The sequence below is a fragment of the Hippocampus guttulatus genome, chromosome 18, assembly GCF_054856545.1.
Source record: "Hippocampus guttulatus isolate MCC_2025c chromosome 18, RoL_Hgut_1.0, whole genome shotgun sequence".
NCBI classification, from domain to species: domain Eukaryota; kingdom Metazoa; phylum Chordata; class Actinopteri; order Syngnathiformes; family Syngnathidae; genus Hippocampus; species Hippocampus guttulatus.
Window position 1 is genome coordinate 47,673 of NC_141278.1, and position 22,353 is coordinate 70,025.

Consider the following 22,353-nt stretch of genomic DNA (forward strand, 5'->3'; position numbering starts at 1 on the left):
AAGTCTCCAGCGCGATGAAACGAGTGCGTTCACAAAGCGGACGGGACGCAGAGCAGAAAGTGGAGGAAAACCATTTTGGGATTCAAACGAGTGATCTTTATTCAGCTCGGGAATATCATTGTAGCTGTTAAGAGTTCATTTTTGTTCTTTCTACACTGACTATATGAAGTGTCAAATAAGTGTGCGCTCATACTTACTATTGGAAGAAAAATAAAGAGTACACATACGTTTGTGTGGGTTTACATCCGAGATCAATTTTTGCTACAGTGAAAAACCCCCCGTTGCGAAAAATGTCTCGCCGCCAACATGATTTCGTCGTACGGGAGTTTCACTGTAGCCGTGTCGTGGTGAGAGTTCCGAGAAATGCCATCCTCCACATCGCGGGGGATTCCGGGGTCAGCGGCGGGGGCTCCTTTCCTTCGAGCATTTTGCAAGCGAGTTTCAATTCCGAGCCGACGCCGCTAGATGGACTCGATCTGCCGGCGGACTTTCTCGGAGGCCAGCCGGTCCAGCCGGCGCTGACGCAGGACCACCGAGACGGCCGACAACGCCGTCGCCGACAACATGGCCGCCTCAAACTTCCAGAAGAGACGTTCCTCCATGACGGCCGAGCGGCAGCTGAGACGACAGAAGCCGAGACGCGATGAGAACGTTTGCGGGCGCGCCGCGCGGCAACGGGATCGGACCTTTTGTACTCGTCCCGGTTGGATTTGGTGCAGTTGACCTTTTCCATGTAGCCCGTGCGGCCGCACGCCGGCCTCGTCTTCTGAACACAAAGGCAAACCTTTGTCAGTGCGCGCGCGGCCCCGCGGCGTGGCCAGAGTGCCAATCCACGTACCGTCTGGAAGGCGTCGCACTGCGAGCACTCCACCGTCACCACAAACTCCTCCAGTAGCCAGCAGGGGGCGACGCCGACCTTGGCGGCTGCGTGATACCAGACGACAAAAAGAATCGCTCGTGTGCAGGCGACGAGTCGGCCGGCCTCAAAACAACTACGCGTTGCTAACGTTGGCTCTACTGCCCGTTTTCAAGCCAGCGTTCTTTTGAAGGATTTGGACTGTTCTAGAAAGGGCCGCCGCTGGAGCAAAGCACTCGATAAAGTCGAGTTGAGTCGCGTGTCGAGGTGTGTCTGGAATTGGACTTGGGGGGGCCTTCGGCTCGGTGCCACGACATGCCGGGCAACGGCGGGCTCGACTGGAGGACATGCGGCATGACTGACGGCAAGAAGAGGAGGCAGAGAAGATCCCCAACTAAACCTGACCAAGTCTTCCCTACAGAGAGAATCTCTCCTGCCTGGGAGCAGTTGCGCTTGTTTGAAGGTTTCTAGTTAGCTGCGCATCTCGACTGATTTCCCATGAGCTCCACTATTTGTTGGCAGGAAGCTTGCAGAGTTTTCTTCTCCGGTCTGGTCAAGCATTTTGCCATCCCAACACACTTTTGAAACTCGGGTCGTTTGTTTCGTGCCTCCCTTTTCCAGTGGGACGGACAAATCAAGAGCCCGAAGGTGAGCTGCAACGATTCATCAAACGCTATTTGGAGAACAGAGTTTTCCCTTTCAGACACGGACGGTTCAACTTCAAATTGTCCAAATTCCAGCCTCTTGCCAATAAATTGTCTCCAACCGATGCCGTCCTCCATGAAGGCGGACTTGGGTTTTTTTCCGCTCCCCCAAAGACGAACCCGATTCCAATGATTTGCACATCGTGTTCACCTCCATTTAATTGAACACACGACAAAGACGAGATAGTCGATGTTCAAACTGAAAAACGTTGTTTGTAGCAAACGATGGCTTTTTTTTGTGCTTGCGCGTGGCTTTTACCTGCAGGTTTGTCTTCAGCCAACAGGGCGGCTCCAAACACTCTGAAAGGCAAGCGTCACAATCAGGGAACAAAGGAGCGTGCTGGTTGGTGGGCCCGGCGAGCGGCAGGGCACCCACCTGAGAGCCACCAGGCCCCAGAAGAGAGCGTGCAGCGCCAGCACGCGAGGACGGCAGCACGCCAGCGGGACGCGCCGCCACGCGCTCTCCATCTCACGACCGCCGATGCCGAAAGCAGGTCAAAGGCCGTCACGCCGCCTCAGTCTTTACCACACAGACACACGTTGCTACGTAGACACGGCGCGGAATCAGACGTCCCCGATGGATGTGGCGAGAAGGAGCCATCGGGAACCGCGGGAAGCGCTCGCTCGCGCTGCTTGGGCAAGGAAGCAAACATTTGACATGCAAACACAAACCCGGTGACGTTTGCGCAATGACTTTTCAACTTGGAGCAGGATGACATCATTTTGGCTCCACCATTTGGATGACTTGGGACTCATTTCCCCCAGAGGACTAATTAACTATCGATGTGAAAGAGGGTCCAACACATGTACATTCAAGATACATATTCGATCATGTGTAGGATTTCATATGTAGTACTGAATTATATAACCCTTTAAAAGATTACTTCTGTGAAGATTTTTAATTTTTTTTGCAGTATAAAATCTAAAATGAATATTAAAGAATTGATATCTTCTGGGCAAGGATCTAACCAAACGCAATTTAAAAAGGGTGCAGCGCAGTCAAAAGATCAATGATGATTGATTAATTCAAGTGGATAAAAGTCGAAATATCGATTATTGAACATTTTCATGTTCATAGCAGCATTACGTGGTGGCTGCAAAAAACCAAGTTGAAAAAAACGGAATTAAATGAATAGGTTGCTTACTTGTAACACTTCCCCTAAAAACGTAACGCGTGGACGATTGTAACCATCAAATCAAACTGAACCTTTATATTCGGCAATTGCTTCATATTTCTCTCACTTATTTAACAACTCATAAAATAATTCTCCCCCGCCACTTTATTCCGCCGTTGTCTGACTGTGTGGGTGTGTTTTTTGTTTGTTTTTTTACCTTTCAATGTCACAACTTTGAAAATGGAAACTTGTCCCATAGAATATGGCGGACACGCTGACGTATTTTACACAGGGTGGCTGTTTTAAAGTCCTCTGTGAATACAGTTGAGTTGAGTATGACAGGCGTCCGAATATTTCGTCCAACTCTTAAAAGATTGAAAAGGTGTTTGACCTGAACGTTTTGAATTATGTCCATCTATTCCGAACAAACAAGGCGAGGCGATTCACGAAAAGTGCCAGAACCGAAATGCTAACGCGAGCAGTTCGCCTGCTACCAGACGCGAGCATTATCTTGGTTAGGTTAGCTACTCACCGTCACAGTCGGGTCTCGGACCCGGTAGTCATTTTGGAACCCAACCAAAAGCTCGCTTTCAAACGTCAACTCAAACGAACGAGTAGGTGACGACGCCGACCGAATAATCGCTAGGCTGGTTCACGGCGTCGATAACAAACACATCTACGTGAAGATGAGACGAACCCTCAAAGGCACCATAATGGCCATAGCAGGAAGTTCGTCATCAACCTTTCACAAAAATAACACAGCCAACGCGTCACCATCTGTCAGTTGGTGGGGAAAACAGTTGAGAATCTGCATCAGAAACGTTGAACTGACAATGAATCGCATTTTAATACATTATGGGGTTTTTTTCTCTCTCGGATACCATCCTACTTATCTATTGTATCGTAGACACACTTTATTTGGAAATCCACGGTTGAGCGTTTCCTCAACGCGCATAACCGGAAGTTGCGTCCCGACCGTCCGCACGTCATCTATATTCTTCTTCTTCTTAGTGTTATCATTATGAAACATTACGAAAATTAGAATTATTTCACTTGTCACGAGTATATATTAAATCCCATACAATATTGCTGATCAGATGATAAAATGTGAAGATTTGAAAGTTCCTTTTTCAAGGCTTCATACGCCCAGTCCCCCCCACCGCACACACACACACACACATATTAGTAAATTATTTTCTCAGCCCCCACTTTTGTCCCGAGAGAGAAAGAAGGGCCGTCCCTGTTCTTTATACCATTTTGTGGATGTTAAGATAGAGTAGTTTCTGCTTTTTTTTCAATGGCCATCAATCAGGTGGAATCATTGCATCACTTTTCCGAAACCACCCCCCCCCCCCGCCCCAAAAAAAAAAAAAAAATTGCTGAGCCTTTTACCGTCGGGTCATCATCCATTTTCAACATTTCAGATCAGTCCATCGAGCAGAGCAGGAAAATTATGGAAAAATAAGAATCACAAATATTTTGACTGAGAGTGAAATGACGACGATTAAAACGATGACTCATTGTTTTCAAAACTTTGTATTTATTCAAACACTAAAACTCAATTACTCGAAACTACCATGGCGATTCATCAACCTCGGGAACTTGAAGACGCTAAGCGCCGTTCTGCACAAAAATATTTTTTCTTCCACGAGAAGAGTTTGAAGATCGAGATCAGCCAAAATCTAAGTCACAATTCCAACTCCCATTTATCGTCCAGCCCCACTATGTAGGGACAGACCAAGAGGATCAATCCAGAGGGGGGGGGGGGGGGGGGGGGGGGTTTTATATATCTATCTATATATATATATATATACTGTATATATGAGAAACTGAGCAAATGTGGACAAAGCGGCTTTGGCCCATTGCCAGGAGTCGAGTCAAGATGGCGGTCAGATGCTGCGAATGAAGACGCGCGAACACGTGGAACCTCGCGGACATCGGCACACCTGTCCAAATTGACCCCGTCCCTGTCTCCGCCCCCACCAGCAGAAGGTCGCCTTGTGACACTGCGGAGACAAAGCGCCGCCGGCACGCTCGACTAACATCGGCCACAAAGCGAACTCAAAACGTTTACCAGGTAGCTGAAGCGCCGCCTCCTCAGGCGGTGACAAAGTCCAGGAAGTCGGCGCAAGTCGCCACGGTGACCTGCGGCGACACCCGACCAGATGGCGTCAAGGTGACGGCCGCTGACGCGGCGCCACGGCGCCGCCTCGCCGGTGACCTACGACAGCCGACCAAACGCGCTTCAGCCACACCCGGCGTCAGCGACACGCCCGCGGGCGCGGCCTACCTCCGTGGGCGGGCTGCACTCGGCCTCCCGCAACCACGCTGCGGCCAGCAGCAACGCCAACAGCGCGTAAGCGCCCGTCTTCTTCTGACGGCCGTCCGTACGGCGGCGCGCCATCTGAGGACGAAAGAAGAAAATAAGCCTCCGAGGCCGCTCCGAGTCACACGAGCCCTCGAGATTTCAGCCGGTGCGCCGTCCCAATCATCGTCATTGACGATCTCCAAATCCGCCGCTGTTCCGAACGATGGACGACAAAGTGCTGGTCTCGGTCTGGGTGCTGAGGAGTGGTTGTGGTTGCCTGGCAACAGGAGCAACTCAGAAAGGGGCAGGGTTTCATCAGTGACTAGACCCCCCCCCCCCACCCCCAACCCTGCGTGCTGACCCCCAAGGCCCGGCGAGACCGCCGCCTACGCGTCGAGCAGGCGACACCTCACCTTTCGGCACTGATCGCAGGTGGCGCAGGTCCCCTCCCACACGTTCCCGTCTTTGCCGAAGCCCCCGCCGCAGGAGCCAATCGGCCAGCGGCAGGGTCACGTGCAGGTCGAGGAACGCGCTCGCCCTCGGTAGCCTCAGGGGCTCGGAAGGGCAGCTTCTGAACACGCTCGAGAAGGACACGCTTGTGGCTACAAAGCGTGACAACAAGCGAGGCGGCTACAAGCTAGCCGTGAGCCAAAACAAGCGAGACGGCGAAGGAAGCGGCCGGCTGCGAGCATGTCGGTCGGGTCGGTCGGTTCAGCGCGGCGGGTCGCGTCCATTTGCTCTGATCGGGAAAAGCCGCGCGGGCCCTCGAGGCTGAGGCGCGGGGACAGGAAACGGAGCGTCACGCTGACGATTTGCGTGGCCTCGCTGCCATTGGACCGCGAGTCGGCGAGCAGATTACGAGCGCTGATCCGGGATCTTTCCTCTCAGGCCGGGGAGAGCGTGCGACGCTCCGGTCGCGACTGGATCTTGGTTCTCCGGAACTTGGCCGAGACCGCCGTCAAGAGAAGAAGAAGAAGAAGAAGCCGAAAACGGCGCAGATGATAGCGCCGGAGCCCTTCAAAGTCCACGCAAGCTCTGAGAAGTAAAAGCCGAGGACTCTTCTCCGACTCGTCGCAACGGGAGCATCTCACTCTCAATTGGATTAAGAGGGGGGGGGGGGGGGGGGGGGATTAGCCTGCCGGCCTGCCCGCGGATCACCTTGGAGATGCCAGAATAGGAACAAGATGGCCGCCCGTCTGCCGGTCTCCCGTCGATCGATTCTGCGATTTGGCATCCCAACGGAGTCGCCCAGAAAAAGTTCAGGGCCGACGCGGTGACACTTCCACGCCCTCGCCAACCTTTGAGCCGCTTCGGTTTTGCGCTTTGAGCGATGAAGGCAAAAGGGCGCAGGCGCGAGTGCCGCTGCAGGTCACGTGACATCATCATCATCATCAATGTCCCCTTTTGACTACTTTGCCACGTTGGTCTTTGAGTGAGTGGCGCATTGTTTGGAGTTGACGTGACCTCGTTTGGACATTCATTCATTCATCTTTGATGCCACGATCGGCGCCACATCGCCCGACACCACCGATGAAGGCGTGACGTCACGAGGAAGCGTCACGAAAGCCGGCGTCCGACCTCTCGCCTTTCCTGGGGGCCGCCGGCGAGGAGACGACATGGACCTCGGCCCTCGGCGGGACGAGAGCGAAGGCGGCGCCGCGTCCGCGGTGAGCCCCGCCTCCTCCCTCGCGCTCCGCCGCAAGCGCCGTCCGTGTCGGTCGCGGCCGGCAAACTGGCCCCGCCTCCTCTCCCCCTTCGGCGGCAGGTGTCGTGGCGAGCGTCCGCAGACGGCGAGCGTCTCGTGGGCCGGATTTTGCTGGACAAGACCGCCGGGGACGGATGGGCGCGCGCGGACCCCGGCACGCCGCTCGGACTCAAGGCTCGTCCTCTCCTCCTCACCCCGCCGTCCGTCCGTCCCCCTTTAGCCACCCGGCCGCGGCTCCCTCCGGCGATCGTCTCGACCCGTTCGCTCGGCGTGACCTTGTTTGAGCTTGCAGGTGACTGGCGGTAAAATGACAGAATCCGGTCATCTGTGCGCGTTCATCACTCAAGTCAAACGAGGAAGTCTGGCGGACATCGTGGGACACCTGAGAGCAGGTCTGCCGAGACGGCCTCCTTGTTCCCCGCCCGCTTGGCGACACTCGTTTGCGCTGGCGCAAAACCGGGTTGGCGCCGGCTTCCGGTGACGGCGCGCGGCCTTTTGCCGTCGCTGCGGTTTAGGCGATCAGGTTGTGGAATGGAACGGTCGCGTCCTCCGGGGAGCCACCTTCGACGACGTCTACGACATCATCTCGGAGTCCAAATCGGAGCCGCGGGTGGAGCTGTTGGTGTGGCGACCGATCGGGTGAGCTCACCGTCTCCGAGTCGGGACGCGGCGTCACCTGACTCCGATTGGTGTTTCCAGAGCCGCGGACCGTTGCCACGGCCAGCCCGTCTCCGGTGCGTTGAGCGGCCCGCCGGAGCTTTGATCTCCAGTTACTCACGGTAGGCGGTGAAACCTTTTATCTTTTTCAACAGGTCCCGGTTCCTTTTCCTCTCCCGCCAGCCCAAACGGCAGGCGAGCGCAGGTGCCGGTAAGTCGACGCGGCGCGCGGCGTTCATCTCGTCGCCGGCCGCTCAGCCGAAACAAGTTTGTCGTGATTTCAGGCGGGGAGGAAGCACGTTTCGCTTCCCAGACTTCAGGTGAGCGAGACGTCGGCGCCGCCGACTTTCACTTTTTCAGTTGAGTGCGACGCTGCGTTCGAGTGACGCGGAGTAGGCCCCCGTGCCGGCATTTCCGGCGTAGCACCGGGGCTGCCCCCCCCCCCGCCCCCGTACGGCGTTGGCACGTACAAAGTTACACCGGTGTAGCCCCTGAAAACGGCTTCAACCGGAGCACATTGAACCCTGCTCAGGAGACGGTTTCAAAATGTACTCCGGAGTAAACGCTAGTTCGCAGGGCAGCGCCGACATTTGTCCTACAGCACTTCAACAAAATATTCTCCAAAATGTTCAAGGAGAAAATGCTTTCAATTCTTTGCGCTGTCAATTAAAGAAACGCAAAGCGCTCTCTGGCGAGATCGGAACACTTGCCACGCGGATGTTGCGCCTCGACTTCCGCGTGGCAAACGACACGTCGTGGCTCCTTTTCGGCGCCTGGCTGAGCGAGCCGAGTCGGCGGCCGTGACGTCGAGTGGCGGGATCCCATTTGGGCCTCGTCACGCTTCCGATCGACACCCGTGAGCTTCCCCGCCACCGGAAAACACGGGCAGCCGGTCGATGGATCGGCCCCCCTGCGCAGATTTGGGGGGAAGGCTTAACCGGTCTCGAGCGGAACGCCGGTCCCCGTCCGCGACGTCCAAATCCCGGCCGGCTTTCTTCCATCCTTCCCTTCAAGGCGAAGCTGTGCTACGATCGACTCGGCCGTCAGCTGGTCGTCACCGTCCTCGGGGCGAAAGAACTCCCCGTTCGAGTCGACGGCCGCCCCCAAAGCCTTTATGTGGAAATCAACTTGCTTCCCGACAGAAGGTCGGAAGTCGAAGCGAGCCGTCCGAACGGCCTCCGGGCGAGGCGCTCGGCGGCCGAGGACAAGATGCTTTTCTCTTCAGCGCGACGAGTACGCGGAGGACAAAGACCGTGAAGAAGTCGGCGGAACCTCGGTGGAACCAGACCTTCGTGTACTCTCCGCTCCACCCGCGGGGCTCCCGGGAGCACGGGTTGGAGTTGACGGTCTGGGATGGGGCCGGCGTCGCCGAGGAAGAGAGTCGCTTCCTCGGAGAGGTGAGGACAGGCGAGGCGTCACCCCGGGACGGCCCGCGTCCTGGCCCCAAAGCGGGGCGGCGGCGGAGGAGGAGCGCCTGAACCCAGGGCCCTTCTCGGTGCGGCGGTTGCGGTCCAGGTTGTGATCGGACTGGAGGAGAGCGCCCTGATGGATGATCGGCCGCACTGGTTCAAGCTTCGCGGGAGAAATGTCGCCGCGGTGCCGCAAGTCGCCGCTTCTCGCTCCCGACGCCGGCGGCGAGCACCGCGGCGCGCGGCCGCCGACGCCGCCGGGAGGCTCCATTGTGAGTACGCCTTCGCCGCCGAGCTTCTCGGCCGCGGAGCCGATCTGGACCCGTGGGGGGGAAGGCCGGGAAACGTTGCCCACTTTTTCTCGACTTCTCCGTAGCTTTCCAGAGGTTCAGCGACGGAGACTTTTCCGATTATGACGGCGAGGACGGCACGGGGGCGATATCAGGTGAACTTGGAGTCCCGTCGTGCACCGCCGACCCATCCCCGCGCGTTCGGCGGCGACGCTTCGTCTTTCTCGCCAGACTCCCGGCAGAACGGCCGACACCCGTGGGGCGAGCGCGGCTCGTCGTCTCGTCCCGGTTGGCGAAGTGACCCGGCGCCGGCGAGGCGCTCGTCGTCCCCGATCCGCAGGTAGACTTTCCGAGGGCCCGGCGCACCCCCGACCCCTGACCCGTGACTTGAATTTGCGACCCGGCCTGCAGCGTAACCCCGCATTTTCCGCTTTACCGCGACGACGCCGTGCGGCTGCTACGAGGCTCCAAGGTCACCCGAGCTCATTCCGATGTCGGACTCCGCGGCAGCCCGGACAAGTAAGGCCAAAACCAAACGTTCGACTCGTTCCTTGTCGCACCGGAGGAAGTTGTCGCGCGCGGTTCACTAGCTGACCCGGATGAACCGAGTCCACGTGTCCAGGTGGTCATCGAGGACGAGGTCCGGGGCATTTTCTCTCGATTCCAACGACGGGTACGGAAAAAAAGACCCCACCAAAACTCTCTCGTGCAAATTTGAAGGTGAATGTCAAAAAAGGAGTTGTGCCTCCATTCCGTGCGTAGTTACTCCGGAAGGTTTTGCAACGCTTCCTGGCCAGACCAGAAGGCGAACGGGAGCGTTGAGGACTTCAGGCTCTTCAGCCAAAACTTCAATCCAGACTTCCCTTGGGAAGGAGAAGCCTTCAACGAGGACCCGCTGAGGTAAATAAGACCGCTCGTCCCGTCACTGGTCCTCCTTCGATCGGGCGGGGGGAGTAGAAAGCGAATAGATGGGGTTGGTTCTCAGCAGCGTTGCCGTCCAAGTGACGGGGAGACAAAGCCTTCCAGAGTCCGTCTCATTGTTTTCCTCCGACAGAGGAGGGCGGCGTGACGGGTGGCTCCCCACCAGTCCCATCGGAAGCCCCGAGTGCGGCCGCCGAGGACGCCGGCTGCCCGCCGTCCCGCCCAAAGGTGCGGCGGACATACGTAAGCGAGACCGGAGGCCAAGCGCCGGCATCCGCGGAGGCGCACGCGAGCACCGTCCGCCGCTCACTCACGCGCAGCGCGACATGGCACTGCCACACGGTCCCGCATTCTTCTTCTCCTTCTTGCCTGCGCGCAACTCAACACACGGCCCGGCGTCTCGCTCTCGGTTACGGGGGGGGCTTTGGAAGAGACTTTGCTCAACCTTTGTTCTTCTCTCATCCTGCTTTGCGTCAGTTTGGGCCACAGCGAGCAAAGGGGCGGCAAGTGGAATTGGCGCTCCCCCCACTCCTCTCTTGCCTCCCCCCTCGCACAGCCAGGCTCCTCCCACCGGCAACCAACAATGCCCTCCGCTCATTAGAATCCAAGCTCCACCTCCCGCGGTCGCGCCGCACTCGCGCCCCCCGACTTCGACCGTTGAGGGGGGCCGCCGCCAAGCCCCGCGCTCCCCTCCTCCCCCGCCAAAGCCGGCTCCTCCGCCCGACGCCCCCGAATCTCCTCCAGCTCCTCCCCCACCCTCGTCAACTGTTCATCCAGCTCCGATGCCCGACGGCCCCGAATGTCCTCCAGCTCCTCCCCCACCCTCGTCAACTATTCACGCAGCCCCTCCCCTCTCCGCTTCCCCCCCTCCCGTGACAACTCCTCATCAAGAGCCTCCCCCGGCCCCCTCCGTTCGCCCCGGAGCTCCGGCTCCCTTCGCGGCGAGCGGCTCTCCGGCTCCGCCCCCTCAGACCGCAGGTGCGTGTGAAATGAGCGTTCGCCGTCGCCCTCGCCGACCGCCGCGTTTGCTTACATCGCTCCGATGTCGCCGCATGCCCACACATGGCAACACGCGTCAGAGGCGGAGAGACGTTCCGCCACGCCCGGAGGGAGCAGGAAAGGTCGGTGCTCGGTGACCACGCCGTCACGCGGCCTCGCCCGTCGTCCGGCTTATGCTCTTTGTCGTTCTCGCGCTGCGGCTCAGAGGTCACGTGGGAGGACCAGCGGACCGAGGCGGCAAACGGTACGTGAGCGTCTTTAGCGTGGACACTTGCAAAAATAAATCCAGGGAATAAACTACGCGAAGCCTTTGGAAGGTCGCTCATCAAAAGTCACGACGATGGACCGACACTCGGATAAGGAGGGTGGCGACTTGTGCGAGAGCTATTCACAATCGGGAGTCGGTCAACCTGGAGTCCGATCGGTGCGATGAGATCGGAGGTGTTGCTTCTAGCCGTCCCGTCTGATAAAAACAAAGCCCCAAATCACTCTTGCTCGGGGCGTCTATTCTCGGGACCCTCACGAGAGACGTACCGTTGGAATTGCGGATAGCGGTCGAGTGAGGAGACCCTATGTGCCTTCTCGTGGCGTTTAGGAGCACTTCCCGCAAAAGCGGGAGCTCGGCCTCCTTTTTTGTAGCCGCTCCGCCGAGCCGTTGTCCCGGCCGAGTAGAAGCAACGCGCCGCGGCGGGTGACGCGATGGCCGTTGTCCCCGCAGGTGCGACGAAGCATCCGGAAAAGGTGAGCGCGCGGCACGGACGACGTGGCCGAGAGACGCGACTGACCGAAGGCGCGACCGCCGCGCAGATGCCGGACGGCCCGTCGTTGAAGTCGTCCCTCGGCAACTTGAGCGACTCGTCGACCCCGTCCGCCGTCCTCGACGACCCTCCGAGCGTCAGGTGAGCGCCTCGTCGCCGTCGCCGTCGCGTTTCCGGCGGACCCTCTCAAAGTCTCCCGTCACCGGCGGGCGCAGTCAGGCGGACGCTCCGTCGGAGGACTCCGGGATGGGATCGGCAGAGAAGGCCGCCCTCGGGACCAACGACTCGATGGAGGAAGGAGAGGAGGAAGAGCCCGAGTCGTCCAAGTAAGTGACGACGCGGGACCGGGACCGGGCTCGTCCAAACGGAGATCCTGGCGTATAACCTCGAATGGGCAATCCGTGCTGAAAAAAGGCCAACCTCAAAGCGAGTGTGCGAAGAGCGATCCCAAAGGTTCCCGCCGCGATGGTACAAACTCGTCGGAGGCTTCGGTTCACTTCGTGCCGCACGATCACTCATCGCGGCGCTTTGGCCCACTTTTCCCCAACAACCCTCTCGAGAGCCGAAACCGGCGTTTTCCTCGGGCGAAACTGCTGTCCCGGTATCGAAGGCTCACGCTTTGATTTTACCGCGGTATTCATCTCGCCGCGAGATATGCCGCTTCACTAAAACAAGAGCACGACGACGGCAAGGATTTTTTTTTAGAAATATCGTGATTTGACTAATTAGAAGTTGTTGTTTTTTTTTTCCTTCCATCGACGTCACCTCCCTCTCTGAGCTCATGACTTGGTGATTTGGAAACTGCGATGACATTGACCGAAAATCGGTTTGATTTTCCAAAACAACCAGGCGTGTTAAACCTAGCCAAAAATTCGATCCAATCTCAACTCAGGTCGGCGGCAATGACTTTTTCTCAGCACGGTATGTTACGGGGGGTGGGGGGGGGTTCTCCCCGGTAGATTTGGGCACATCTCATACAGCTCGAAATTGAAGTTCACCGTTCAACTCGACACGCCACGCGCAGGTCGCTCGCCGCGCCCGCCGCCAAGTCCGCCGGCGCGGGCGGCGACATTTGTTCTTTGAGCCGGAACGACGACGACGACGACGACAAGAAGCGGCGATCCAGTTTGGGCGCTCGGGTGATGGGAATGGTCGGACTGGGAAAGAAGAGCCAAAGCGCCTCGCAACTCAACCCGGAGGGTGAGTCCCGTCACGACTCAAAATGCAACGGAGCGGAAGTCCTACCTTTGTCGTCTTGAAAGAAGCCCCGGCTCCGGACCGCTCCCGTCTTTTCTCCTCTTCAGAGGAAGAGAAGAAGAAGAAGGCGGTGAGACTTCCCGTCCAGAGGAGCGTGGAGACCGGACTGGCCGTGGAGTTCAAGTCTCGCTTCACCCGACAGCCCAGCCGCGATCCCGACGCCGAGGACCCCAAGCCCGGCGCGTACGAGTCGTCCCGGTCCCGCCGGCGGCGCGGCGCCCTTCCGACACATTTCCTCTCACGTTGCCGTTTGCGTTTCAGTTTGATCTTCCCGGGAGTCAAGCTGGCCACAGACAGACACTTCACCGGTTTCCTTGACGGCTTAGGCCCCGCCCAGCTGGCCGGGAGGCAAACGTTGGCCACGCCTCCCATGGGTACCGACCGATCGCAAAATGTCCGACGAAGCCCCGGTCGGAACGCCGTCCGTTGAATGCGAGCGTGCGGCTCGGCTCCGTTGCTCAGGAGACATCCAGATCGGGATGGTCTACAGGAAGGAGCGTCTCGACGTGGAGGTGATCCGGGCCAGGGGGCTTGTGGGTAAACAAGGAAACAAGAACACGCCAGGTAAGTCCCAGAGCGGGGGGGGGGGGGGGGGGGGGGGCGCCTCGGTCTGCCCGTGAAAATCGAGCGAGCGCGGGGGAGGCTCGGTTGAGGCCAGAAGACGGTTCTTGAGAGCGCGCCGAAACTCCGCTTCCAATGGTGACGAGCCGCCGTGCGGCGGCCCAGCCGCATATGTGAAGGTCTACCTGATGGATAACGGCAAATGTTTGTTGAAGCGAAGAACCCGTCTGGCCAGAAAAACGCTGGATCCTCTCTATCAACAACAGCTGCAGTTTGAAGAGAATCCGGAAGGGAAAGTTCTGCAGGTAAGGCGCCGACGCCGCGCTCGCGCCGCGCCCTTTGTGACCGGACTAACGCGGGCCCAACGCTCAGATCATCGTGTGGGGCGATTACGGCAAGATGGACCACAAATCCTTCATGGGCGCCGCTCAGGTTCTACTGGATGACTTGGACCTGTCCGTCATGGTGATTGGCTGGTTTAAACTGTTTCCGGCCACCTCCCTGGTGGACCCCGCTCTGGCCCCGCTGACCAATAAAGAGACGGAGGGCGGGAGCGCGCCGTAGGGCAAAGCGACCGGGGGAGGGGGGGTCGTCGCCCATTCCGGGGGACTGGGAAGTGATCTTCCCGGACAGTCGGGGCCGCTCCGTCTCGCCCGCGTCAACGGCCCGGGACCGGCGCCGCCGAGGATTAGCCGGCTAGCTAAAGGGGAGCAAACGAGCCGCAAAAACGGGCAGAGCGAGAGCAAGGACACAACTGTTGTCGCATCGAGTTCATCTCTGAAAATAAAGATGGGGATTGTTCTCAAGCCCGGAGGCTCTTTTACTTTCGCCACATTCACGCTCGTTTCATTGAATATTTGATCTGCCTTTGGGCTCGCGCATTTTTAGCGGCCGCCAATGGTCTTCCTCACTCCGTCCCTAATCTTTTGCTCCAACTCGGGCCAACGGCAAGTCTGTCGGCAAATCCGGCGTCCTTCGACCACCCTTCCTTACTCCCACCCTAGGCCTCCCTCTTAGAACTGTTTTTGTGTTGCGTGGAGTTCCGACCTTTTGGTCTTCACGCACCTTCTTGGACAATAGATGCGAACAAAGGAGTTAGGCAACAGGGTTTAATGATGCCGTTGGAAAAATTGAAGGGAAAAAACCAACATCAACCGATCATGCGGGCCAAAGAACATGACAATTTGAATAACGGGAACAATAAATAAGACCGGGTACCAAAATCGGGAACGCGGTTCCTTTCCAAGACATCAGGGAACTTCTTCTACGGCAACATTTCCCTCACGTCGTCTCGCCAAACCACATCGGCTCGGTTAGAGTGCCCACCCGTTGACGATTCGGGGAGACGAGAGCATCGATCCGATTTGGCACCGAGCCGCCAACGTCTGGCTCTGGCTAATTAGGGTTGCCGGAGAACGACGGAAATATCACGGGTCGCCCGGATCAGTTTCCAGCAGAGGAACAAATGCGCGAAAGAGTACTGATCAACATGAGGCCCGAGACAAAAGAACCGGGTCTGCGGGTCTGCGATGTCATTCTCGGCGTCTCCGCCGCTAGCGATGTTAGCACGGCCGGTCGAACGCAAGCGGTCGCGCTCGCCGTCGGACCTTGAGCCCGGTCGTAGGTCAGCCCGCCCCTCGGTAGCTCGTTAGCATAGCTGAAGCAGCTCGTCGTCGCTGCTCTCCATCTTGCCTCCGACCTCCAGGCAGGTGTCAGGAACCCAAGCCGTGTGAACTTTGCCGCAGCGTTCGCAAAGTCCGTCCCGGCCGGCCCACGTGCCGCTCGCGCCGTGCCGCCGCGGGTGCGAGGGCTGCGGGTCCAGGAGCGGCCGGCGGAGATCGCCCGACGACGGGGGCGAGTCCAAATCCGGGATTAAAAGTTCCACGTCTTCATCTTCGTCTCCGCTCCTTCGCCGCTCGGTAGGCTCCGCCCCGCCCCTCCCCGCGTCCGGCCGGCGTAGCGGACCGCGACCGGTCCGAGTCCCGTCGGGCCGGACGAGACCCGGCGTCACCAGGTTCCTGGCGAAGCGGTGCAGGTTTTGGGTCAGGCGGCGCAGGGCGGAGGCGGGCGGGGTCGGGAGCTGGGAAGCGTCGCCGCGACACTCCGCGCCCGGCTCGGCGCTTTCCGCCGCGACCGGTCCGGCGGCGGGCGCGGCTTCGCCATTTTGGACCCGGCTCGGGTCGGCCGGCGGGTTCGCCGGGGTCGCCGAGGGTTCCGCGGTCGGCGCCGAACCGGCGGGCGGGGTCTTCTGGGGCAGGGCCGTGACGGGACCGCCCGCCGCCCCGACGCCCCGCTCCTCGTCCCTCTCGCTTTCCACGTCCGCGCCGTCCGAGTCCGGGGACGGCGGCTCCCGAGCGGAACTCGACGCGTCGCCGCCGTCCTCCAGGTCGGCGGAGACCAGAGCCAAAGACCCCGAGCGGCCCGAGCGGGAGAAGTTGAAGAGGCCGCGCCACGAGCGGCCGCGGCGACCGGCGGAAGGGAGGCGAAGCGAGGCGAAGCCGAGCCGAGAACGTACCGCCGCTCGCAGGTTTTCCAGAACGGATGCCTGAGGGCGGGGCGGGGCAAAGACCGCAAGGTGAAGCTCGCGCATCGGTCTCGGCGGACCTCGTACGTCACGCGTACGCGTACCTGACTCCCGGAGTTGGTAGGGAAGTCATCCACGGGCGGAATCAATCCCTGAGCGATCAACTCGCCGTAGGAGGGCGGGGCTGCCCTTCTCAGTAGCTCCGCCTCCACTCTGGACAGCTGCGCCTCGAGCGACCTGCGGCAAGGGCGGAGGTGGCTCGTGGCGTGCGTGCGAAAAGCCCGACGCAAAGAGGGGGGGCGCGCGCCGGCTCACCTGCGTTCCATCATGCGCAGCGAGTACAGTTTACAGGTGCACCCCAGCGCGATGACCAGCAGCAGGCCGCAGACCAGGCTGCCGATCATGGCGGCCGTGATCACCCGGGTGGGAATCACGACGGGGCAATTCTCCTCGTCGCTGCCGTCGCCGCAGTCGTCCTGGGCGTCGCACACCCACGACTCAAACACGCAACGGTTGTTCTGCGCGCGGACGAGAGAGATCGCGGCTCGGGTTGGGGGCGCGCCACCCGACGTTCGCGGACGCGGTTGAGAGACGCGCGCGGCGGCGGAGAAAACCTTGCAGTGGAAGTTTCCGGGCTGGCAGAATAGGCAATTCTTCTCGTCGGACCCGTTGGGGCAGCGGTTCTGGTAGTTGCAGCGGTCCGATCGAGGGTAGCAGGCGCCGTTTCGGGAACAGGGGAACTCGTCCTCCCGACACGCGGAGCAGTTGGACTCGTCGCGGCCGTCGGGGCAGTGCCAGTAGCCGTCGCAGCGCTGCTGCTGGCCGTAGCAGCCCCGGTTGCCCCCGCAAGGGACCTCCCAGGGCAGGCAGAAGCCATCCACCTGGAGAGCGCAACGGCAACCTTAGAACCGCAGCCGCTCCGCCCCCCCCCCCCCCCCCCCCCCGGCGCGAGCGGACGACCTGATAGGTGACGTTGAAGCCTCTGGCGGCGTTGATCTTGTCGGCGTAGAAATGGACGCGCAGCTGTCCGGAAGACGACACGACCGTGATCGGCGCCCTCGAGTCAAAGGCCGTCAGAAACCTGAGAAGGCGGCGAGGGTTCTCCTCCAGACCGTCGTAGACCTTCACGTAGTCGCCGTAACCCGCGCCGTCCAGTCTGAAATCCGCGAAGCGCAGGATGACCTGAGGGAGAAACGAGAGCCGTCGGCGCGCCGGCCAGCGCTTCTTTTTAGCCCGCCCGCCCGTACCTTCCTGTGGTCTCCGGTGTCAATCAGCCAGGTGCAGTTGCTTCCCGGAGGGTAGAAGTCAGGATAGTTGGGAGAGCTGAAGGAGCCGTAGAAGTTCCTGAACCATTCGCCGCAGGTCGGCACGCGGCAGTCGATTTCATCTCCCAGGTCCTGAAAGAAGCGGCCCGTGAGAGGGGAGGCCGGCGGAGACCGGCGGAGGCCTTCGGGGCGAGCTCCGGGTCGGGCTGACCTGGCAGTCGATGCTGCCGTCGCAACGCAGGCTACGAGGTAAGCAGGAGTAGATTCGCGTGTCGCGGGACAAGCAAGGGAACTGGTCCGGGCCGCAGGGCTGGAAGGAGAACGACGAGTCCGCGCAGAGGTCCTCGTCCGAATTGTCGCCGCACTCGTCCATGGAGTTACAACGCCACCAGTCGGGGATGCACTTCCCGTTGGAGCAGTGGAACTGGTCCGCGTCGCAGCTGGCAACATCTGGCTGGCCTGTCACCAAACCGGGCAAAAAAACAAAAAGAGAGAGAACGCGGCCTCGGGTGAAAAACAAAAGACTGGAGAGGCTTTTGTCCTCGGCGACATCGAGGCAGACGAGCGAGGCCGCGTCGCCGGGAGAACCTCCCAAACTCACCCGTGACGTAGGACAGCCGGAAGCCCCTTCCCGTCAGAGCCTCGTCCGAGCGGAAGTGGATCCAGATGTGGTCCTGCGACGAGATGTAAGGAGGCGGCAGAGAGGAGCCGCACTCTCTCAGACCGTCCAGGTTCTTGTAGTTGCTGATGGACATCCAGTCCGACAAGCAGCGGCGCGATCCCTGCAGGTCGAAGTCCTGGAAACTGCGGAGCAGAAATGGAAAAAGTGGCAGCGAGGCCGCGGCGGCGAAGCGAGGCCGCGGCGGCGAAGCGAGGCCGCGGCGGCGAAGCGAGGCCGCGACCGCTCGCTTACCTGACGGTGACCAGGTCGCCGGGTCGGCCTCGGATGTTCCAGCTGCAGTTGAGGCGGGCCGGGTACCGGAAGGGCCAACCGGGACTGGCGATGACCCCCGTGGACGCTCGCAGAAGCTCCGACGAGTCGCCGCACGCTGAAAGTGGCACAGGGTGAGGACGGGCCGTATCCGCCGCCGCCTCGTTTGGCGCTCGCGAGACCGCTCACCGTTCGAGATCCCCGACACCAAAACATTTTCGTTCCTCTGAGAAGCTCCCACGCATCCTGCACAAACGGAGCGCTCAGATGCCATCTTGGAGGCCGAACGAGCTCGTTAACCGCGAGGTCGACATTGCCTCCGCTGAAGTGTTTCTTCAGAGTTCACGACAAAGCAAAACACGGCGGCCTCGGGCTGAAGTCAACTCACCGGCTACGAGGAGCAAGACGCCCGAGACGACCGCGTCCATGACGACGAGTCCGAGGTCACCGACGTGCACGATTCGCTCGGCGGCGGTGGACGGAGATGCGACGCTAAGCTAACCCGAGGAGGGAACAAAGAGGCTCGACTCGGCTGGCGGGAGGGCGGACGCTGGCGTTTGCTAGCTTGACGAAGCGGCTCGCTCCATTGTTTCTCTCAAACGACGTCGAAGTGACCGAAGCGGGCGCGGTGCTGGCGGCTCGTCACCGGGCGGAACGTTTGGGGCGGCGCGTCCTGAGAGGAGCGAGCGAGCGACTCGTGCTAGGCCAGCTAGCTAGCCGGCCAAACCGCCCGCTAGCGACGACGTTTGCGGACAAAGCTGCCGATTAGGACGCGCTTTTTACGCGGCTCGGGCGCAAAGCGGCCCCGCTCGTCCTCGTGTCAACGCGGAGGTCCAACGCGACCCGGGCGGGCACTTTGTCGGAACGCGACGAGCGTCGCAAAAGCACCTTCGGCGGCAGCCGCTGTTTGTTTGACCACAACCGAGCCGCGCTTCCGACGTGACGTCAACACACGACACGCCCGGGAAACAAAACGAAGTCCAAAAAACTGAAGTTGCGTTTAAAAGCTGTACAAGAATCCAAACTCATTCTAGAATACACAATAAAAGGCGAGAAACAAAATCAGATGAATTTAATAGTGGTTGTGTTTATTTCAGACCGTTGAGGTGTAAGCAAGAATAAATAAATTCTGGCCCTCTTTTTGAACGAAATACAGAATGAAACATTTCAGTATAGACTACAAACGCACCATTTTTTAAAACGTGACTTTAGGGCAGTGGGTCTCAATTATTTTCTGTCATGCCCCCCCCCCTAGGAAGAGGAAAACATCTCGCGCCCCCCCCCCCGCGCGACTATCAATAGTATCATTTGTCTATAAAATTGTAAAAGTAAATCTTTGCATAACACTGTACCCTTATGAACGTATAAGAGAATAAAAAAAACCAAATACGGAGCAACAATGTTATGTAAGTTGTGGCGACCCCTGATGCGGCAACCTGAGAGTCGCAAGAACAGCAATAAACAACCACATTTTACAAATATTTTATTTACAATGGATCCATTTATCAATTTGCTAGTGAGCAAAATGAATAAATACATTTTAATTCGGCAAGTATGGGAGAGAGGCAAATTTCTATTGGTGCGTCTGCGCTGCCGTTTACCCGAAAATTTCCAATATGAATGTTTTTACCATAAACAAAAGAAGGTCAAAAATAGCTTCGTCCGATGAAACAAAAATACCAGAAATGTACCTGCACCATGCACATGTCAGCATTTCTATTTTTTTTTATACTTTGTTACATTGAGACTTTTCACAATTATTGTATTATGTATATCGGGGTGTATTTCTACACACCTAATGACATTCGGCTCAAGAAACCATGTTTGTTTGTTTGAAATATATTTTGGGGGTCTTCTAGAATCATTTGTATTTGGAACGGAGAGTCGCCGCTTGGACTTGAAATGGATTTCAATGGGACGGGAGAAGTGAACCAATCTCTTTTTTTTTTCCATCAGTGGATGCTACAGCTTCTTGTTGACCTTCAGAGTTTGCTTGTGGCCGACGTGTGCGCATTTTGAGCATGACGTCTCCGAAAGGACACTTTGATTCCGTCAAGCTGCTTTCAAGAACAAAGCGTGGGAAGGCAAAGTGGTTAGGATCGCGCGACTGTCCGTGTTGTTTTGGATGTTATGCGTTGCGTTTGTCGTTTGACTTTCCGTCAACGGTTCCGTTAAGCGCTTTGTTACGGCCGCGGCTGTTGTGAAAGCGCTCCAGAAACGAGCGTGTATTGTCCATTGTATAAATTGAAGGCAAACATTGGAAATCCTTGCGTTTATTGCAGAAACGAGTTCTCGGTCAACGACCTAGTGACTCCTCATGACGTTGTTGATCCAGCTGTTGTAACGACACACGCGGGCGTACACGCTGGGGTGTCCCTTCATGGCGCAGTCATAGCCCCAGGAGACCACGCCCTGAAGCTCGCCGTTGCACACCAGAGGACCACCGGAGTCTCCCTGCGGACGCACGCGGCGCAGAGCGCATTGAGCGACCCGTTGCGCGTTTTCCGCGTTTCGAGTGACGCGGCCGTACCTGGCAGCTGCTGGCGCCGCCGTGCATGAAGCCGGAGCAGAGCATGTTCTGCGTGAAGAGGTGCGGATACGCGTTCTGGCATATCCTGTCGTCAACGATGGGCTGCCTCAAACACCGAAGTCTGTCGGGGAAGTTGTCCGAGGGGGAGTCGAGAAACGGAAATCATTCCCGAATCGACGCAAAAGCCCTCGACTCACTTCGACGTGGTTCCCGGGCACCAAGAGCGGACTAGAAAAGCGCCACTTTGGTCCGAGATAGCTCCTTAATTGCGTTCGGCCGAGAAATCGTGGATTTTGTTCACCGTGCGGTACGTACATCGAGCCCGCGAAGGGCCACTTACTGCCATCGGCGGCCGCGTTGCCCCAGCCGGACACCAGGCAGTTCTCGTCGGCGAAGGTGCAGCGCGAGGGCAGCGGCACGGTACGGACGTAGTCGTTGAGGGCGGCCGGGCGGCTCAGCTTGATCAACATGATGTCGTTGTCCAGGTTACGGCCGTTGTACTGCGGGTGCTTGACCAGCACGGCCGAGTCGATCCACTGCTCCGCGCCCTCGTTCGCCGCGATGTTGTGCTCGCCCAGACGCACCTGGATGCGACTGCCAAAGATGGTTTTGGTCGACGGACGGCGCTTCGCTTCGCTTCCTCGATTTACAAAGCCTTTGTACTTACGACTTGTAGCAGTGGGCCGCGGAGACCACCCACTGGCTGGCGATGAGGGAACCCCCGCAGAAGTGGTAGCCGGCGTTCAGAGACACCTGATAAGGGACCGAGTGGCGGGGGCACTCGTAGCCCCCGACGATCTTATCGTCCTGCTCGGCGGCGACAACTGGCAAACGGCACGCGAGGCTTACCGATATTTGTGCTTTTCAAGTGACAAAATGAAAAAAAAAAGCCCCTATGTGCATAATATGAATACCGCATTGATAGAAAATAGAACGCATCCCGACGTAGACTCAAATCACTTCGATTACAGTACTAAAAAGCCAACGTACACGAGTCTAACAATCTATCTAACAAATGAATTCGCGATCGGTCTGGTATCGGCTCTATTTTTACATTGGAACACAGACAAAAAAAAATCCCGAAAATACTTGGATACCTTCAAAATGGACACTCGTGGAATAAAAACGGAGTACTGACAAAAGCAATGAGATAATTCTGTGAAAAGCCACTACAACTATTCCTGGGTATGCAGAGCACAATGTGAAGTATTCTTACGCGCCGCTCCGAGCAAAGCCAGCAGAATCAGGAACTTCATGGTGACGTGTGCGCGCGCACGTTGATGTCTGAAAAGCAGCATGCGCTGGACTCGTAATTATATCCGCACGCGCGCTCTCCATAAGGCCATTCTCAAGGTCGGCATGAGGTGGTGGGGGGGCGCGCACAAAAAAAAACTGTCATCTGGGAAAACAAGCATATGGCTGAAAAGACCTTGAGTCGTATCAACAGTGGCCTGACGCCATCTGCAGGTGTCAGCTCCAAGAAGCTCGGCGCTTATATAATCGAGAAGGAAAACAGCAGGGGGGGGGGGGGGGGTTGGGGATGCAAACTAGGGTTAATAATAA

At 58.3% G+C, this 22,353-nt stretch overlaps 5 protein-coding genes across 11 annotated transcripts; 1 reads left to right on the forward strand and 4 right to left on the reverse strand.

Moving 5' to 3' along the window:
- Nucleotides 1-73: 73 nt before the first annotated feature.
- jtb (jumping translocation breakpoint) lies at nucleotides 74-3,410 on the reverse strand. 2 transcript variants are annotated; one of them, XM_086137375.1, is made up of 6 exons: nucleotides 3,208-3,410; nucleotides 1,937-2,189; nucleotides 1,820-1,860; nucleotides 839-924; nucleotides 687-763; nucleotides 74-618 (listed from the first exon to the last, which is right to left on the reverse strand). In XM_086137375.1, the coding sequence occupies exons 2-6, from the start codon at nucleotides 2,026-2,028 to the stop codon at nucleotides 462-464; spliced, it is 453 nt and encodes a 150-aa protein (XP_085993501.1). In that variant the 5' UTR covers nucleotides 2,029-2,189; nucleotides 3,208-3,410; the 3' UTR covers nucleotides 74-461. The 2 variants fall into 2 exon arrangements, with proteins under 2 accessions (XP_085993501.1, XP_085993500.1); XM_086137374.1 differs by having other exon boundaries at nucleotides 687-766; nucleotides 3,208-3,408.
- A 785-nt stretch (nucleotides 3,411-4,195) lies between these two features.
- Nucleotides 4,196-6,128, reverse strand: LOC147190384 (uncharacterized). Its single transcript, XM_086137376.1, has 4 exons — nucleotides 5,397-6,128; nucleotides 4,966-5,079; nucleotides 4,750-4,896; nucleotides 4,196-4,681 (listed from the first exon to the last, which is right to left on the reverse strand). Exons 2-4 carry the CDS (start codon nucleotides 5,077-5,079, stop codon nucleotides 4,565-4,567), a joined length of 378 nt encoding a protein of 125 aa, XP_085993502.1. The 5' UTR covers nucleotides 5,397-6,128; the 3' UTR covers nucleotides 4,196-4,564.
- Nucleotides 6,018-14,346, forward strand: LOC147190385 (regulating synaptic membrane exocytosis protein 2-like). Of its 5 annotated transcripts, none has more exons than XM_086137339.1 (28): nucleotides 6,018-6,650; nucleotides 6,749-6,862; nucleotides 6,981-7,080; nucleotides 7,204-7,327; nucleotides 7,388-7,422; nucleotides 7,501-7,556; nucleotides 7,630-7,665; nucleotides 8,360-8,490; nucleotides 8,571-8,742; nucleotides 8,861-9,026; nucleotides 9,131-9,199; nucleotides 9,276-9,384; nucleotides 9,456-9,563; nucleotides 9,667-9,717; nucleotides 9,807-9,944; nucleotides 10,099-10,208; nucleotides 10,443-10,943; nucleotides 11,045-11,086; nucleotides 11,170-11,208; nucleotides 11,683-11,705; nucleotides 11,772-11,863; nucleotides 11,938-12,048; nucleotides 12,747-12,922; nucleotides 13,027-13,162; nucleotides 13,241-13,353; nucleotides 13,442-13,543; nucleotides 13,706-13,845; nucleotides 13,913-14,346. In XM_086137339.1, exons 1-28 carry the CDS (start codon nucleotides 6,600-6,602, stop codon nucleotides 14,102-14,104), a joined length of 3,237 nt encoding a protein of 1,078 aa, XP_085993465.1. In that variant the 5' UTR covers nucleotides 6,018-6,599; the 3' UTR covers nucleotides 14,105-14,346. The 5 variants fall into 5 exon arrangements, 4 of the variants coding, with proteins under 4 accessions (XP_085993465.1, XP_085993462.1, XP_085993463.1 ...); XM_086137336.1 differs by having other exon boundaries at nucleotides 6,018-6,415; nucleotides 6,520-6,650; nucleotides 10,099-10,943; XM_086137337.1 differs by lacking the exon at nucleotides 6,749-6,862 and having other exon boundaries at nucleotides 10,099-10,943.
- Nucleotides 14,347-14,635: 289 nt separating this feature from the next.
- lrp12 (low density lipoprotein receptor-related protein 12) lies at nucleotides 14,636-19,211 on the reverse strand. 2 transcript variants are annotated; one of them, XM_086137342.1, is made up of 11 exons: nucleotides 18,649-19,211; nucleotides 18,450-18,506; nucleotides 18,243-18,378; nucleotides 17,931-18,133; nucleotides 17,541-17,788; nucleotides 17,312-17,461; nucleotides 17,025-17,246; nucleotides 16,679-16,945; nucleotides 16,380-16,582; nucleotides 16,169-16,301; nucleotides 14,636-16,085 (listed from the first exon to the last, which is right to left on the reverse strand). In XM_086137342.1, exons 1-11 carry the CDS (start codon nucleotides 18,686-18,688, stop codon nucleotides 15,189-15,191), a joined length of 2,556 nt encoding a protein of 851 aa, XP_085993468.1. In that variant the 5' UTR covers nucleotides 18,689-19,211; the 3' UTR covers nucleotides 14,636-15,188. The 2 variants fall into 2 exon arrangements, with proteins under 2 accessions (XP_085993468.1, XP_085993467.1); XM_086137341.1 differs by having other exon boundaries at nucleotides 16,380-16,945.
- A 519-nt stretch (nucleotides 19,212-19,730) lies between these two features.
- On the reverse strand, nucleotides 19,731-22,279 carry LOC147190387 (trypsin-like). Its single transcript, XM_086137377.1, has 5 exons — nucleotides 22,007-22,279; nucleotides 21,458-21,614; nucleotides 21,106-21,384; nucleotides 20,791-20,911; nucleotides 19,731-20,714 (listed from the first exon to the last, which is right to left on the reverse strand). Exons 1-5 carry the CDS (start codon nucleotides 22,086-22,088, stop codon nucleotides 20,565-20,567), a joined length of 789 nt encoding a protein of 262 aa, XP_085993503.1. The 5' UTR covers nucleotides 22,089-22,279; the 3' UTR covers nucleotides 19,731-20,564.
- Between the last annotated feature and the right edge of the window lie 74 nt (nucleotides 22,280-22,353).